This window comes from Gekko japonicus, unplaced genomic scaffold (assembly GCF_001447785.1).
Source record: "Gekko japonicus isolate JY-2015 unplaced genomic scaffold, Gekko_japonicus_V1.1 scaffold29, whole genome shotgun sequence".
Classification (NCBI taxonomy): Eukaryota; Metazoa; Chordata; class Lepidosauria; order Squamata; family Gekkonidae; genus Gekko; species Gekko japonicus.
The window spans coordinates 837,123-855,450 of record NW_015172003.1 but is presented as its reverse complement, the minus strand read 5'-3'; the positions used below and the strand labels follow the sequence as shown (position 1 = coordinate 855,450).

General features: G+C 43.2%; 1 protein-coding gene across 2 annotated transcripts in view; it reads right to left on the bottom strand.

Moving 5' to 3' along the window:
• Positions 1–1,181: 1,181 nt before the first annotated feature.
• The window catches only part of WBP1L (WW domain binding protein 1-like), a 62,826-nt gene continuing 45,679 nt past the window's right edge, over positions 1,182–18,328 (bottom strand). For both annotated transcript variants that reach the window (XM_015420103.1, XM_015420104.1), the window contains exons 3-4: positions 4,987–5,148; positions 1,182–3,399 (exon numbers count right to left, since the gene is read on the bottom strand). In XM_015420103.1, the coding sequence (XP_015275589.1) occupies positions 2,669–3,399; positions 4,987–5,148 (893 nt within the window). In that variant the 3' untranslated portion in view covers positions 1,182–2,668. The remainder of the gene's footprint in view (positions 3,400–4,986; positions 5,149–18,328) is intronic.

The window sequence follows — 18,328 nt, the reverse complement described above, 5'->3', positions numbered from 1 at the left end:
CTCACAGGGGTAGGGAGGAAACGACCATGTACTCCAAGTTTTTTGGAGGAAGGAGGGGATTAACACATAAGGGTTTTTTTTAAAAGCCATGCTCCCATTTCAATTGACAATTTGCTGCTGTGGTGGACAGAGGATTCCAACCTTTTATCCCCTTTCTGAACAGACAAATTGGATTTAAACAGGTGTAATGGAATGCTGAAGTGAAAAGAAAAAAACGCTGAGGGGAGTTTGCCAACAATCAGTAGGCAAACAGGAAAATCGGGTTTCGGGGGGAGGGGGGGGAGAATAGAAGGTATCCTGGACTAGGTAGGGAGTCCCTTTATGACTGTAGTGTATGAGACAGGCAGGGTTCCTTGATAAAAACAGTGAATTACAAATACTGTTGAGTTATTGTCTTTAAGTATACTGTACCTCCCAGCTCTAGTAACTGTTTCAGCTATTAGACTGGAGGAGGAAGGCATCATAGGTCACACTTGCAAACTAAATAAACATATGTGTTTTGTTCTGTATTTGTCTCCCATGTCATTCTCAGCCTATACAGCCCACTTCACACTTTGTAGAACCCAGAGAAAAGGGGCCTTGATTTGTAGCTGATATGTTCTCTGATACAAGATTAAGGAATCCTGTTTAAGTATAAAGTAGGACAAACTAATAGAACAAATCCACTTTACCTCACACACCTAAAGTTAACAGTGAACTTGGTATAACAACATGACAGGAGGGTATGGGTGCTGAGATGGGTCACCTCTCTCCAGCCTGGAGGACTTATTATTGGCAAAGTAGTATAAAACAAGAGAAAGTCCTGGACCAGGGATTGTAATAGCTGCCCTTTAATGGAACCCCAAAATATGCTGCCTGAAGCAGGCTAGGCCCTGCCTGTAGGTGATATGCAAAGCATAATTCAGCACCATTGTAGCCAGGGAGGAGCTGAGGACAGAAATGGCTTCTCTACTGGCCCTTCACACATGAATAACACATACATACCAACCTGTGCTAGCATATACTTTAAACATGAATGTTGATTTCACTATCCTGTGTTAAAGCCATGGCCAGGATAATACAGATTATGCTTAAAATTCACCTTGCAAATGCAGAAAAAAAATCTCTCCTTTTACCATGATATGTAACCACTCTCTCCCCCACAAAGAAAATGAGACACAAGGACATGAATTATCAGAAAAAGGCATTATATTTGGGCTTACACCAGATTTCAAACTGATTTTGGTTTCAAGCAATTGAAATTGAAAGTCCATTTTGTGACATTAAATGACCCAGACAACTGTAATTAAAGAAAGAGGAAAACAGGGGGAAGGAAACACACTCATTATAGAAACTAAGGCCTGTTTTCTTCCACAGGAACAATCTGGGGAATGTTAGTTTCAGATGTTTGGTTTTTTCTCTTCCCCCTTGGGGTTGTTACTATCAAAAGCTTCACTGTTTCTTTAAAGCAAAGCTACAGTTCTTTTTCATAGTTTGTTTTGTTTTTGCAGTCTTACAGCAGCAAGTTTCATATCACCAGTAAGAAACACACATGCATGTCCTGCAATCAGATACAGACACACACACAGACACACAGACACACTCACAGACGTTATACAGTAGCGAGTTGCCACTATTGAGAGAGATAAGAGAGAAACACAGACACGCAATTCTTTTCAGTGGTCACTGTGAGAATCTCGCTAGACTTTTGAACTAAAAAAAAGAGAAAATACTGCGCAAGTCTTCCACCTTGATGCTGTAAGGCATCCTTTAGCAATGGACGGAGTTCTGGTCTCCATTTGTTCAACAAGCATCGCTGAAACCTAAAGGCACAGTGGCCAAAAAGACAGCCCTGTTCTCTGTGTGTGTTTCGTGTTTTTTTTTAAATTCTGTCATTTCAAACTAGCATGCTGGCCTGAAGTCAAAAAGCCCTACTTGCCCTTTTGCATTGCAGTGCCCCTGGTAAATGTCACAAGTTACCAGGAAGGCAGCTTTTTTGCCAGGAACCTCAACTCATAGCTGGGCTCTTTAGAGGCACCAGCTGAGGAATACATTTCCCTTGAAGCAGAAGGCAAATGCCTGCAGCCCCCTTCCCCATCCAATTTTGTACAGGCTTTATGGTTCAGGCAAACACTTTTTCTGGAAGAAACTGGTCCTTTATAGTTCCCAGCTTCAAGTGTCCTACAGGTTGCTGTAACCAATAACACACAAGAGATCACAGCAAGGGATTGATCACTGCAGGGGATTGATAGCAACCCTCCCAACAGCACTAACTGAACCGACTGCCAGGGACATCTAATGCCACTAGCTTCTGGGAAGACAGCCGGAAAGGGAATGGGGTGGAGAATACACTAGTATTCCTTGTTCTTACAAGTTCTAAGTCTTTCTGATTATAAGATAAAAGTCTTGGAAACTTAAAAAACACCAGCCAACCAAATATACCATCACCAAAATCAGCAATAGGAAAAGTTTCTTTTTTCCTTTTATTAAAAAAAAGATCTCACTTTTAAGCCCCTACAGTAAGATGGAAGAGAGGGGAGGCAATTTAGAAAAGAAGGCCCAGAAACTTCTGCCCCTCCTTCCATCCACTTAGGGTTATATTCCCATAATTAGCATCTTAAGAACCGCCTTGTTTTTGGTTGAAGTAATGTTTATCCTTTTATAGATCCTCCCTTCGGACTCTGCTGGTTTAGCTGGGGGATGTGTTGGCATGAGAGTTTGGGGAGTCCTGCTCATTTATGGTGTTCAGAAGCAGACACACAGGCTGCCGCGGGACGTGGTGGTGGCTATGCTCTTGGTGCTGCTCATCAGAGGCACTGAAAAGCCCATCTTCCTCATCTCCGTGCAGAGGGCGGCGACTGCAGCTATCACAGAAGTCCATGGGTCCATCGTCCAGGAACCCATCCAACTCCTTGAGATCACCATCGTGGTGGTCCTGGTTACAGATACAGATTTCGATGCCTGAGTCACCCGTGAACCGTCGGTGCCTGCCAGGTGTCTTGTCCTTTGCATCAGGGAAGGCGCTGTTCTGGTCTAAGCTCTCAGAGTTGTAATCCTTAAGCAGTTCCTCCTTGCACTCTGGCTCCTTATCAGAACAGGACACCCGGTCAGCCATCTCTCCTAGTCCTGCGCCGCTTGGCTCTCCGCTTGTTTCTTTGGTGGGTGATCGCTCAACTAGCGGAGTAGAGGATTCCAGACCCCCAATGCTGGAGGATGCAGCGCTGTCTAGGCTTCCATTATTGCTTCCTGCTGCGGCCAGAGAGCCTGTCTGGGCTGGCTGGAGGTTTCTCATGTCTGTGGCTGCGCTGCCACTGCCAGGCGGGACGCATTGCTGATGTAAGGCACTATATGGTGGGGGAGGGGTCGGAGGTCGATGCTCTATTTCCTCATAGGGAGGTAGTAAATAATTTGGTAAAAATCCTAAATGGGGAGGCAGGGAGGACAAGTTACTTTCAGGCTACTTTACTACATTAAAAACTAAAGCACTATTAGGATGCTTAACAGAACACTTTGGCATTTTGTAGTCAACTTGCTTTGAAATTACTCTAATAAAAGACCACCACCACAAAACCCCTTAATCCTGACTGGGTTTAGGAAAGCCATTGCTCCCATTTTATAGATGGAGAAAATGAGGCAAATGCAGCAAAGAACGGCATAACACAAGCAGGCAATATATGGTCCAGATGCCTCCTAGCCACAGGTCATCTGAAGCATGTTTGCAACTTCCCTTCTGGAATCCCTAAAAATGGGAACTGGAGGATCAACTGGATATTCATCCAATTGTCTCAGGACTAGGCAAAAAGCTCATATGTAGAGTGTGGGAGGAAGTGGAGACAATGTTCTATCACCCAGTTTAAAACTGGAAACTTAGGTTGGAACCTACTGGGCTCCCCCCCTCATGCAGAGCTTCCAAAGGACTAATTAACATTCACACATAACCCTTTACCTCTCTCCTGTACCTATTTCCCCATTCATACTCTCAGCTTTTTCTTCTTCCTTGCCAGTATCTGGCTACATGCTCTCATAGCCTACTAACCAACCTGTCTATTTTAAGTGGGTGCATTACATATGCCATATGTAATTTTTTCTAAGAGGAGCCTAATAAATCTTAATATAAAACAAGCAAAAATGAAGTCGGATTAGCCATCTCAGATGCTCTGTGGTTCGGTCCTAGAGCTGACCTGGCTAGTTTTATTACCAGTTATTTGTCTTAATGTAATTGTTTATATTTGGATTATTGTGCATTGCCTTGAACACTTCTGGAGATCCTGCATATAAATTCCCCAAATAAATACAAAGTGTACATGCACTGCATGACAAAGGTCCCTGGTTGAACCAGTGAGAGGATCTCGGAGAGCAGGTCTTGAGAAAGGTTTTCCTGTGACGGGATGCCTTTAGAGAGCCACTGATTAGACAATACCAAGCTAGATGGACCAATGGTTTTGCAGATACATATGCTCATATATAGGTCACATATAGTGCCTCTTTGCCAAAGAACTTTACATCTTATCTGAGGCTGATTATGTTATGTCAGCTGCAGACCAAAAATTGTGAGAAGTAAATCTCTCTCAACTTTGTCACTGCTGCCCAGGGTAGCGTGTGACCAAATGTTTCATAAACCATTTCCTCCTTCTGTGTCAGCCGCTGAAGCTGGAAAAGAGTCAGAGCCCAGCACAGCTGTAAGATACCTGATGTAAAACCATTTCAAGCATCTCTCTATGCAGTCAGGATATCTATCCATAAGACTTATATCCTGCCCACATTAGCAACAGAACAGGGTAAGTTACGATGGCTCTTCAGCTAGGACAGTCAAGCTGACACCACGAAAGACACAACTGGGTCACTCGAGGTGCCAATGATGATCACTTCATCCCCACCAGCCATCACCAGACCTGTCTGCATTCATTCCTACTACCTTTGCTGGGGAGCCCCATCAGTGGTTCTACCCAAAGGGGTAATGAGCTTTACTCTTTAAAAGGCAGCCTGCTCCTTGCATGCAGTACATACGGAAATAAAATGGCAGGGTGGAGTAGTTATGAGCTTCGCGATAGGCAATCAGGTTAATTTCATGCTGCCTCTGTTGTGCTTGGAGTCTGTGTTTGGCACGTCGATGATGGCAGACACAACAGCAGCTCAGTATAATGATGATCGTCCACACTAGCCAGAACCCTGTGGAGAAAGCGAGAGAGAAGAAAGTGCCATTTTAGAGAAGCGCTGAAGGGAACAAAGGTGGAGATGAAAGCAAAGGTGTTAGAGGAATGGGGGGGGGAGAATTGCCATTGTAAGGCACTGGTCATTGCACTTAATCCATGACTGACAAAAAGCCATGATCAATTTAGACAGCACACACTACCACCAGCACATTATGGCACGCTTGCGGTAACCCACTGACCTCTTGATTGGTACTAGATTGCCTTGCTTGCCAGTATAGGTGTTTAAAATCGCCAGCTTTTTGACTGCTGCCTGCTTCCTGCTATCCTGGCCTCTACAGGGTTTTTAAGATCTCGCACAGGCAAGAAGGCAGGCATCTTTTCCCTCTACACCTACATATCAGGCAGAAAACTAGCCACCAAGATTACCAACAGGTAGTGGTCAGTGGTCACTGTTAGCTACGCTCAAGGAGGGCTGTCACAGACACCACTCCATAGGCAGTGCAGGGCTGGATGCCTCAACCAGAACTGAATGGATGCTTACTCACATTTACCTCAGGGGACCAGCCTGCTCTATTATCCAATCTGGTGATACAATCGAGGGCACAGCAATCTAAGAATAACAAATCATGCAATTGCTGCAATAAGTTCAAAAATTACAGAACAATGACAATCAAATGTAGGCTTATTCTGATGTATTATTTCAAATATCTTCTTTTATTCCATAGGTCAAATGACGAACATCTCGAGTTTCCAGAGTTCGTTTCGAGTTCTTTATCAAAATTCCGTGTTGTGGTGGTATTTTTCAAACAATCCAATGGAGCTATTTCATAGCCATTTGGAAATTGAGATTCCTACTATTGGATTGTTTGAAAAATACCGCCACAACACAGAATTTTGATAAAGAACTCGAAACGAACTCTGGAAACTCGAGATGTTCGTCATTTGACCTATGGAATAAAAGAAGATATTTAAAATAATACATCAGAATAAGCCTACATTTGATTGTCATTGTTCTGTAATTTTTGAACTTATTGCAGCAATTGCATGATTTGCTATTATCCAATCTGTCAGGTCACTGGCTCACTCAGAAGCCAGTTCTCAAAATTCCTTGGCCAGCTCAGTCAAAATGCTGGGAGTCGCACCAAACCCAAACAGCTATTCTTCCAAATGGCACAACAGAATCTAAACCAGTATTTAACAGCCCTTCTTCCCAAATTCAGGTTACCAGCTTAGAATGAGGGCTCCACTAAAGGTGACTTGGGAGGATTTCTTAATACACTCCGAGACCATCCAGGCTTTTATTCTCTGCCCTCTTCACAGACTAATCAACAGAAAGTGGGACAGCTGCTCCAACAATGCAGTCCACAGACAACCAGCTGTCAAGGTAAAGAGCCTGCTGGAAACTGCCCTGGTTCCTACAAAAAGCACTGAACACTTTCTTGAGGCCATCATGCTCCCTCAATCCCTACAACTCTTACAGCTGTGGTGAATGCAATGCCTGCTCTTTCTTACCCATATGTTATACATGAGGGAGTACAAAATGATTAGGACAGATTAACACAAAAGTGTTCCTGTTGCATGTGCACAGGTACGTCCTACATTGGTACTGCTGCACCCACACAGCTGAAACTGAAAAGAAGGCTTCTCTCAACGAACCGGCCAAGACAGCCAAGTTACTACACAGCAAGGAACCGCACCTACTCGCATAAGTTAAACAAGCATATGAAAATATGAAAACATTAGCATCTTTTAGGGTCAGACCCTTAGTGTTCCCTGTGTATTTCAATGTGAAAAAGTAACATTAACCGGGAACCGACAAGTGGCAACTTGCCAAGTCTGGCTACAAAGTAAGACAATATAGATAACACAAGTCTGTACATAAGGAAATGAAATAAGAGTGCCAATTTACAGATGTTAGCCAACTTTGGCTTCAATTTTGGTCGTGGGCTACAGGTCAGATAATTTCTTGGACTGTCAAGAGACTCAATATGAATTGCTGTATTAATCTATTGGATTTGAAAGCACAAAGGACTCTTGTGACCTGTTACAGGCTAACCACAATCTCAGTACCCTGCACATCTGCCAAATGACAAGCAAAAGCAGAATGATTCACATTGTGAAAAACCTGTGGAAAGGACTTGTATATTTTACCAATGCTTACTCCTCAGGTGCTTTGTAATTATTATGACTGATGTATTAGGAGTATTAACTTATAGATATTTTTGAATTTAACATATGCAATATACTAATTCAGCTTTAAATTTTCACAAGCCCTCTATCTTCTGGGCTGTGATATTTATTTATCGAATTTATACCCTGTCCTCCCAGACGAAAGATATAGCTTCAAGAACAGATTCAGTGCTATGCAAATGAACATCAGGTGCTAGTTAATCTGTGCACAGATCAAAACATTCAAATGAATCGGGTAGTACCCACAAAAACACGTATTTTAAATAGTTTCAGGATACAAGAATGATTTTGCACAAATACTTTGACAAGTCAGAAGGGATCGTTATATTCTCAAAAAGAGAACTGCAGCCACACATATCCATGGGTCTGATGAACAGCATAATACCTGTTTTTTAACCAGTTTCCACTGTGCTAGCATCTGTCTTTGCAGGCCACTTCACACAATACTCAGTAGCAAGCCCACATTTGCAACTGAGTACGTGTTCACTACAGATTACAGGGGTCAATTCCAGCTCTTTGGCAAATGTACCTGTAACCGGCCTTGACAAATTTTCCTTGGCTATAGGAGCCAGACTAATTTTTCAGTACTTTTGCAACATCAGCTCCTAGGAGAACTACTTGTTTAGTAATCTAGTCAAACACAGACATCAGCTCCTAGGAGAACTACTTGTTTAGTAATCTAGTCAAACACAGTAGAAATGCTATAATCATTAACTTCACAAGTCCGAGATTTGCAGCAGTGTGAACATATTTATTTTAATGCCTTGCTTTAACACAGTATCAGTCATCATTCTAAAACAGTGAGTATCCCAGAATGATGACTGATATTGGTCAAAGACAGTGAATATCTTAGAAAATCTTGGGGACAGAGGACTGAAAATATTTCCTATTTTTCCATGCAAGCCTTAGAAAACCTGGTAACCTCACCATACCCTCCTCCTCATCCTTTAGTTCCTCAGTAGTTAACTGATACATGGGACATTAAAGTCTCCAAGAAAAATTCGTATCTTGTATCTAATTCTGAACTGTCCTCTTAAAGTCCAAATAAAAAAATGGCAGAATGAGGCCAGATAAAGACAAAAGCCATTTTAAACAGTCCTGAGGGGGGACCCCCCCCCTTATTTACAGAAAGATGTCAGAAGATTTTTTTTTTAATTGAGGGAGATAAAAATCTCTCCAAAGGGAGAAACGTTGCCTGTACTTGTGCAGCCAATTTTGCAACAGTCTTGGTCTCCATATTTGGGGTTCCCTAGCAACTCAAATAAAGTGTTTCAGACAGCAGGGGTATGTGAAAGAATCCACCTGTGGTAGTGAAATTGAGGCTGTCAGGGAGAAGGAAAGGGCAGCAAGAGAAGGTGGGGAAACCATGGTGGTTGGGTACGTGTGAATGGTGCCACTGTTGTGGGGAAAGTGAAGAAAGTACCACGTGGGGAACCATCCAAGCAGAACACAGCCCCTATAAAGTGACTCTCTCCCAACCCATCCATAATTTCAAAAACAAACACTGAGTTTTCCAGGATAGTAACCCGATTACTATGCTCAAATTGCTCAACTTTGTCTGTATTTATTTTGCACAGCTTATTCTGTCTCCAAGGTGTGGGTTTCCAGTAAACTTAGAAGACTTGGATAAAGGGAAAAGATGGCTGAAGAGACATGGAGATTGGGAAGGCATGCCAGAAGCAGCTTGGCAGGGTGTTGAAGCTATTTTTAAACACTTTACTGTTCAGAGATTTCACAAAACACTGCCAATGACCAAACATTCTCAGCCCTCTCTCGAAAGTCATGACAGCCTATAAAGTAGTGTTATTGTTTTTAAGATAAGGGGCTGTTGACAGCCGTATACTGCTGAATTCTGTGCTTACACGGCAATGCAGTGCTCCAGATGCTTATGGAAACACACAGCCAAATATTGTCTCACTGCCACCAACAGAGAGCTCTTCCTACCAGCAACAGAAAAGTAAAGGTAAAGGTTTCCCTTGCTCGAAAGCCAGTCGAATCCGACTCTAGGGTTGCGGTGCTCATCTCCGTTTCAAAGCCGAAGAGCCAGCGTTGTCCGAAGACGTTTCCGTGGTCATGTGGCTGGCATGAATAAACACCAAGGCGCACGGAACGCTGTTACCTTCCCACTGAAGTGGTACCTATTTATCTACTTGCAATTTCTTGCTTTCGAACAGAGAAGTACAGGTACATTAATCAGAATACTGTATCCAAGTTCTCATTCGCACGTAATATTCTGGCCAGATGGTCCATGTGAAAACTCAAACTGCTGAAATAATCTAGAGCAACTCCCCCATCCCGAAAAGGTGCAATACAAGAAGGATACATTTCCATGTTTCCCTAATGGCAAGGATCCAAGTGAAGAGCTCACGGAGGGAAGTGCCTTTTATCCTGCGCAAAATGAGAAAACATGTTTTCCCCTTCACTGTTCAAGAGGAGGAACAGAATAGTCTGCCCTAGAGTTCACAGTAAACTTGGGAAGATGCCATTACTTTACTGGCAGGAAAGCTCACTAGAGGCAAGCCAAAATGCATAGCAAATAATTTATCTGCCTCCCTGAGAAGCATTCTAGGCAATGGCCCTGACGTCTGTTTGGCCTAAAAGAAGGTGAAGTGGGTCCAGTTTCAGTTATTAGTGTAGGAGTAAATATAATATAGTTAACAGATTGAGCTGTGAACTGTTAAGTTTCTGGTTCAAATCCCCCACATTAGTTTGCTGTGCTGCAAAAGCCTTTTTAGACAGAGTAAGCATTAAAAAGTCAAAATAAACTCACTCACTAGAAGGCCTGGTTGAAGACAGTTTTGTCAGCCTCAGATAACCCATACTTCTCCTCATCACACAAAAACACAGATAGATCCCTTTCAAACACTGCCTTTTTTTTTAAGGCCTACATTAGCTCTGATCATGCAAATCAACTAGAACTGTTGAGTCAGGCACCAACACTGGGTAACCACACCTTCCTCAAGTAGAAAAGATAATATTTCAACAGAGAAAGTGCAGAAACCTGTGAGTTGAAACCACATGGCTGGCAGCATTGACTCCATGAGAAAGTCCCATGGTTATTGTTGTATTGATTTGATTGTATTTTTAAGTTGTAAGCTTCCTCAAGCTGCTTTCAGGAGAGGTGGCATATATATATTCCCTTAATACATAAATGTGATCACAGCTTGAACACACAGCTGTGCTATTCATATGCAGCCTTCAGCAATGTGGAACCACCAAATGGAAAAGCAACTTCCGCATTGCTGTGGCTACTTCTTAAAGCTGTGGCTTGTATCGTAAAACAGACATAAACTTTGTTGTCTCCCAAAATTCAGTTTTGGCTTTTTAAAAAACAGCAGTCAGATCACAGTCAGAAGCTCAGGATCATCACAGTACCCATCAGCAGAGGTCATTTCAGGGGGGAACGCGGGGGAATGCAGTTCCCCCGGGTGAGGTACGGGGGGGGCAGGGCACATGACGAAGCCCCGCCCCCTGCTTCCAGCTGCCCCGCTTCCGGCCCTCATTCAGCCAGGAGGAGGCAGGAGAAGAGGGAGGGTAAGTTGCTTCCTCCCTGCCTCTCCCCACCCCTGCCTGCCTGGGGCCAGGGAGGGGCTTTGCGGGACTTCTTCGCACTCCCACTGGCCTTGCAGGTCCACCGCCGGGCCCCTCATGGGGCTCGGTAGTGGAGCTGCAAGGCCGGTGATGGCGGCCGGGACCGTTGGGGGCGGGGTGTGTGGCCTTATGACACACTTCCAGTGATGTCAGGGAGTGTGGCCTTATGACACACTTCCGATGATGTCAGGGGGTGTGGCATATGCTAATGAGTTATGCTAATGAGTTCCCCTAGCTCTTTTTCTACGAAACGACCCCTGCCCATCAGATACTTGCCCAGAATGAAACATGCACTTTGAAATCATGGTAAAGTGACCAAATGCTTACAAGGGTGGCTTGGGAACTGCCTAGAGCAGTACAGGTTTTTAAGACTCAACTTTCTCTCTGCCTTCCAGTTCTCCAAATAATTTCTAATGGTGGAGGTGGAGTGAGCAATTTGGAGAACAGGCAGAACACACTGTCTGGAACATGGAAAAGAAGTTGCAATGGATGATTTATTTGGTTGTACTTTCCCTGCGCCCTTCTAAGAAAGAAAGAGAAAAAAGAAATAATGCTCAAGATAAACTTTAGCAGATGATCATTCCCTTTTGCCTATACTCTGCCCAATGCCCACCTTCTCTCTGAATGGAAGAGACAACTGCATCAGCAAACATGGGGAAATATTTTTGAGTAAATATACATTTGCAAAGGGAAATCACAGAGGCCAATGGTCCAACAACTTAGGAGGAAGTGAGCATAGGGTTGAGTGTGTGGGTCAACTGCTATATGATGACCCCCCCCCCCAAACTGACTGCTAACTCATCAGATTCAGCATACTGACTGCTGCCATAACATGTAACTAGAGGAAGCCAAATTGCAGCCACTTTTTTTTTTCTTATATGACTTTTCCCTTAGAAGACGCTTTCAGCAGATGTGCATCTTTTGGAACTGGATGCAGACCGAGTTAGAAAGAAAGTTCACATGACATTATTCTCAGACTTGAACAGGCAACAAGTTCATTTTTTATTATCCAGACTAAATGATCAAAACAGCAATACTGAATGGAACTCCTATTCCATGCCAAAACAGCAAGATTAGGAAGAAAGCTATATACAAAAAGAATGATCTCAAAAGCTCTCAGTACAAAAGTATGCAATGGCAAAGAAATGCTTTTCTTGTTTACAAAATCAGCTTGGCTGCTGCAAAGGGAAGTATTTCCTCACCAATCTTTTGGAGTTCTCTGACAAACTGAACAAACATGTAGATAATGGTGACCCGGCAGACATTATATACATGGACTTTCAAAAGCTTTTGCCAAGGTACCTCACCAAAGACTCCTAAGCAAGCTAAGCAGTTGTGAGTTAAGAGGAGGGGGCCTGTTATAGATTAAAAATTGGTTAAATGGCAGCAGAGTGCGATCAGGGCCCTGCAGGACCTCCAGCAGTTCCGCATGGCTGTGAAAACAGAGCTTTTCCAGTGGGCATTCCAGTAGGAGTGGCCGGTGCCGACCTGCCAGCTGAAGCTATTTAAAGTGGTTGTACCATGGATGGTGTTCTGGATGCACTTTATTATACTGAGCCGCCAATGATATATACAAATGGTTTTATGTATTTTATATTAAATGCTTACTGTTTTACTGGTTTTATGTAAGCCGCCTTGGTGGGAGGGCAGGGTAAAAGTTAAATTAATAAAATAAATAAATAAATGGTTAGTTATTGTAATGGATGGAAGTAAGCACTGGAGTCCCACAATTATAGGTATTGGGGCTGGTTATTTAATCTGTTCATAAATTATCTGGTGTAGTGGACAAGTTTGCAGATAACACTAAATTATTCAAGACTGTGAAAAGCAAGGTCAACAGAAGAGCTCCAGGAGGATCTCCACAAATTGGGAGAGTGGGCAGCAATGTGCCAAATGAAGTTCAGTGTATATAAAGTGTAAGGCGAAGCATACTGGAAACAAAAAAAATCCCAGTTAAAGTATATGCTAACATGGGTCTGAACTTACTGAAAGGGCAAAAGACCTTGCGGTTGCAGGAGATAGCTCCATGACAATGTCAACCAAGGGTGCCGCAGTAGTGAAAAAGGCAAACTCTATGTTGGGGATTATTAAAAAAAGATTGATTGAAAATAAAATGGCCAGTATTATACTCCCCCTGCGATAGATCTCTGGTGTGGCCCCATTTGGAATACTGTGTGCAGTTCTAGTCACCATATCTCAAAAAGAACATTGCAGAGTTGGAAAAATCATGGAAGAGGGCAACCAAAATGTTTAAGGGCTTGGAACACCTTTCCTATGAGGAAAGGCTGGAGACTCTGTGACTTTTCATTTAAGAAAATCTACACCTAATTGGTGTCATGATGTTGTTGTTCAGTCGCAGAGTTGAGTCCGACTCTTCGCAACCCCATGGACTACATCATGCCAGACCCTCCTGTCTTCTGCCGTCCTCCAGAGTTTGCTTAATTTCATATTCGTTCCATTGATAACACTGTCTATCCATCTCGTCCTTTGCCGTCCCCTTCTTCTTTTACCTTCAATCTTTCCCAGCATCAGGGTCTTCTCCAGTGAGTGCTCCCTTCTCATTTGGTGGCCAAAGTATTTGAGCTTCATCTTCAGTATCTGGCCTTCCAGGGAACAGTCAGGGTTGATTTCTTTTAGGACTGACTGATTCCATCTCCTTGCAGTCCAAGGGACTCTCAAGATTCTTCTCCAGCATCATAATTCAAAAAAATCTATTCTTCAGCGCTTAACTTTCCTTATAGTCCAACTCTCGCAGCCATACATTACTATTGGGAATACCATTGCTTTGATCATACAGACTTTTGTTGGCAGGGTGATGTCTCTACTTTTTATTATGCTGTCTAGGTTTGCCATCGCTTTCCTCCCAAGGAGCAGGCATCTTTTAATTTCATGGCTGCAGTCACCATCTGCAGTGATCTTGGATCCCAGGAACATGAAGTCTGTCACTGCTTCCATGACTCCCCCTTCTATTTGCCAAGGAGTAATGGGTCCGGATGCCATGATCTTCGGGTTTTTTGATGTTGAGTATTAAGCCAACTTTTGCACTCTCCTCTTTCACCCTTAGCAAGAGGTTCTTGATGTCCTCTTCACTTTTTGCCATTAGAGTGGTATTGTCTGCATATCTGAGGTTGTTGATGTTTTCCCCAGCAATCTTAATTCTGGCTTGTGATTCATCTAGGCCGGCATTTTGTATGATATACTCTGCATATAAATTAAATAAGCAAGGATCTCTCTCATGGATTGCTGTCTTGACATGGCGAGGGGGCTTGCGTGGTTCGACGAGGCTGTGGGCTATGGCGTGGAGGGCCACCCAGGACGGAAAGGCCACAGCAGAGAAAGACAAAATGTGATCCGCTGGAGAAGGAAATGGCAACCCACTCCAGTATCTTTGTCAAGAAAATCCCATGGACAGTAACGGTGACATGATAGGGGTTTATAAAATTATTCATGGGGTAGAGTGGACAGAGAATGTTCTCCCTTTCCCAACATACTAGAACTCAAGGGCAACCAATTATGTTTATTCATTTTGTTTTGTTTTATTCCACCCTTCCCTGCACAGAAGGCTCAAGTTGATGGGCAGCTCATTCAGGACAGACAAAAGGATATACTTTACTCAGGAAAGACAAAGGAACGACTTGTTTACTCAGTGAGCTATTAAAATAGACATAGATTCAAAAAGGATAGGTTTATCAGTGGCTACTAGCCATGGTGCCTAAAGGGAACCTCCACATTCAAAGACAGTCAGCTTCTGAATAGCATGCCAGGAGGCAACATCAGAGGAAGGCCTTGGCCTCTATATCCTGTTGTTGGCCCTCCAGAGAAACTAGTTGGCCATTGTGAGACAGGACGCTGGACTAGACAGACGACTGGTCTGATTCAGCAGGGCTTTTCTTATGTTCTTATTTTTTAAACAAATATCATCGAAAAGACCTGGCTAGGTGATTTCATGCTACTTCTGCCGAGATGAATGTTTAATGCCTGCTATGATGACTTTACAATTCACTTTGACATTTATATTCAGGGAGGGAGGAGCTGCCATTTTGAACACACAGACTTTCAATCAAAAGCTCACTCTTGTACTGTCTGAATCCATTTCAACTGGCCCCAGAACTCATGACTTAATCTAAAATGTTGTAGTCAATATCATTTGCTTCTCTTGTTACCTGATTTATCTTTATATCCCTGTGTGAACTTTATTCCTGTAACTCAGTTATCTTAATTCTGGAAGCCTTCAATAACACTTCTTTTCCTTCAAATCCCTCCTCAAAACTCACTTTCCCATGAAACGTTTGGCTTAGCCCAGAAGTCCTCATCCACAACAAGAAAGAAACAGAAGTACATGGAACACCACTTACTCATCTTCATCCCTTGTTACCCTTACCTTGCTTCCTTTCCCCACAGTAAAAATTTAGTTGTCAACCTTTTTGGAAGGGACCACCCCCCAGTTACATTATTCTGCAAAGACTCATGTGTACTAACTGAAAAATAATAGTATTTATTACAATTGCTCACATCAATTTGGAAATCCAATAAATGGAATTCTGTGAGAGCCCAGCAGCATTTTAAGGACTAACAAAATTTGTGTTAAGAGTATGAACTGCCGTGAGTCACTGAATATCTGAAGAAGTGATCAGTGACTCACAAAAGCTCATACCCTACCACAAATTTTGTTAGTCTTTTCTACTGCTACAGACAGACTAACACAGCTACCCATCTTGATCTATCTAAATGGAATTCTGTTTTACTTTACAAAACATTTATATAATGAATCCTCCATTTTGTTTTGTCTAGTTAATTCCAAGTTTTGCTATGCTTTCGTAACAAAGCATTCCATTTTTATTTTAATCTGAATCTAGCTGTTACCTGGCTTTAAAGATTGCCCACCTGCTTGCAATCTGAAAAAATGGGCCCAGTCCATGAAAGCACACGCTGTAATAAAATTCTGTGAGTCTTTAAGGTACCACTAGATTCCTGTTTATTTCCATTTGCTTGAGGTATCACACGCTTCATTCCTGACTACACTGTTTTATTAGCATAACATCACTGATTTAGTTTCCCAGTTTCTTCTGTCACCTTATCTTTCCAAATTATATAACAGAAATGACAGGAAAAAATTCCCATTTCAATTTTCAAACCAAATTAATTCGACTCTCAAATACCGAGAAGAGAAATCCTATTAACAGGAATAACTCCCACCAGCCAAAATACGGCACTGTGTTTCATAAGTCACGTCCAGCCAAGATAGTTTCTATTTTACCTTCCCACCGAAGTGGTACCTATTTATCTACTTGCAATTTCTTGCTTTCGAACTGCTAGGTTGGCAGGAGCTAGAACTAGAGATGGGAGCTCACTCCGTCATGCAGCAACTCGGGTCTCGAACTGCTGAACTACTGACCTTCCACAGCCTGCAGTTCAGCGTCTTAACCACTTGAGCCACCGCAGCTCCTTAAAATATGTTTACACAGCCTTTATTCCTCAAAGAATCATAGATATTTCACGAAGCCTATTGCTTTCATAATTACCAAAAGCACTGTATTGTGCTAATTTTTCTGCCTGGATTTTGCTTGTAACAAGCAGTGTTCTTGTGCAATGGAATCTTGCATGAGACTGAAAGCCACCTGAAAACCACTAACTACTGCTACTCCAACTTTGCAGGTGACAGTGGCATCAGCCACAACAGTGGCATGTGTAACATGCCACTTCTGACACAACCACCTGCCCTGTACACAAAGAAAGGGTATGTCGTGTCCTGGAGTCAATGGGGATGGAACAGTGGATTCTGTGGTGCTCCATTAGAGGTGGGGGCAGAGAGAAGATAAATAGGGCAGCAGGAGAGCTGCAAGGAAAGGAAAGGGAACAGACACGGCATACCACCTTCTCCCCCCACCTATGTAAAATGTAATGTGGTAGCAATGTTCTGCACTGTGCCACTTCAGGCCAGCATATAGGAACTGTCATTTTTAATGCTTCATCAGGAACAAAAAACCCCATCTCCCTACGCATAGTAAACTAGAGTATCAGGAAAAGGGGCAGTACTAAACCTTTTTCAAGATGCTAATGCTGTGGAGAGCTCTAAGATTCCTCCCCTTCCTAAAGAAAATGTGATGCTCATATCAGTTCAATCTTTAACCCATTCTTTAAAAGATTCAGAAACGTTCACTTATGGGAAACGCAGCAGCCGCTTGTTATCGGTGGTTGACCTTCAGGACCACATGACATTGATCCTGGAGTTTCTTCACTGGTTCATCTACTGGTTTTCCAGGTCCAACTTAGGGTGCTGGTGCTTACCTTAAAACTCTTCATGACAAGGAGCCCACAGAATGGAAGAAATATATCTCTGTATGAACCTACTCAGCAACTGCACCCTTCACTACAGGGTCTCATGGTAGCCCCTTCACTCCTAGGAATGCACTCTTCTATGACTCAGGCCTTTTCTACTGCTGCCCAACTGCTGTGAAACAGCCTCCCAGAAGGACTGAAGCAGGAACAGTGGCTGTTAGCCACAAGGTATAGATAGGAACTCTGGGGCAAGTGATACCCTATATTCTTGGTGCTTGGGGGGGGGGGCGCAACAGTGGGAGGGCTTCTAGTGTCCTGGCCCCACTGCTGTACCTCCTGATGTCACCTGGTATTTTTGGCCCCTGCGTGACAGAGTGTTGCACTAGATGGGCCATTTGTTAAGGAATGAGATTGATATTTTGCTTTATGAACTATATTTGCTGCCACACACACAATGGACTGTGCACGCACACACACATAGGCTCAGAAAGCAGTACAGATCACCTGTTGTGATACTACACATAGAAGGTGCATGCACAAGCCTTACATGTGAATGAGGTTTCAGCTACACAGCTACCAGCCTGGTGAGGAAGTACACATCTCCATTATTGTCAACAAGACAACAACTTGAGAAGAAGCAGCCCCCATTGCTGAATTGTTGACAGTCATGTATGCCACATCTCTGCTTTATCTTACATTGGCGTTTCCTGCCAGATGGACCTTTTATGACCAGAGGAATGACCAAGCTTCATCTGCACTTCAAGGGAGCACCCTGACGCCAAGTTTTCACACTTGCCCAGATGCCATCCTTTGAGTTAGGTCTTAGGTTACAATATTGTCCCACCCTCTAGGTAGCCACCCCTCACTACATGCAACCAATAGGATTGTTTTTGGGATGGACTAACAGGTAGGTGGGTCAAGAGGTTGGCACAGTTACCACCCACCCAAAAGACCACCTATAAAAGCTTGGGACCATTCACCTGGCCCTTCCTAGCTAGCATCCCCCGCAACAGCCCCTGTCTGCTTTATACTCCACTTTTGTCCCGTTTGCTATACCCAAACCCTTGCCTCCACTTTGATCTCTTGATCTGCAGTCAGGAGACCCACACGTGCTGGCTGGTTCTAGTCGTGTGTTA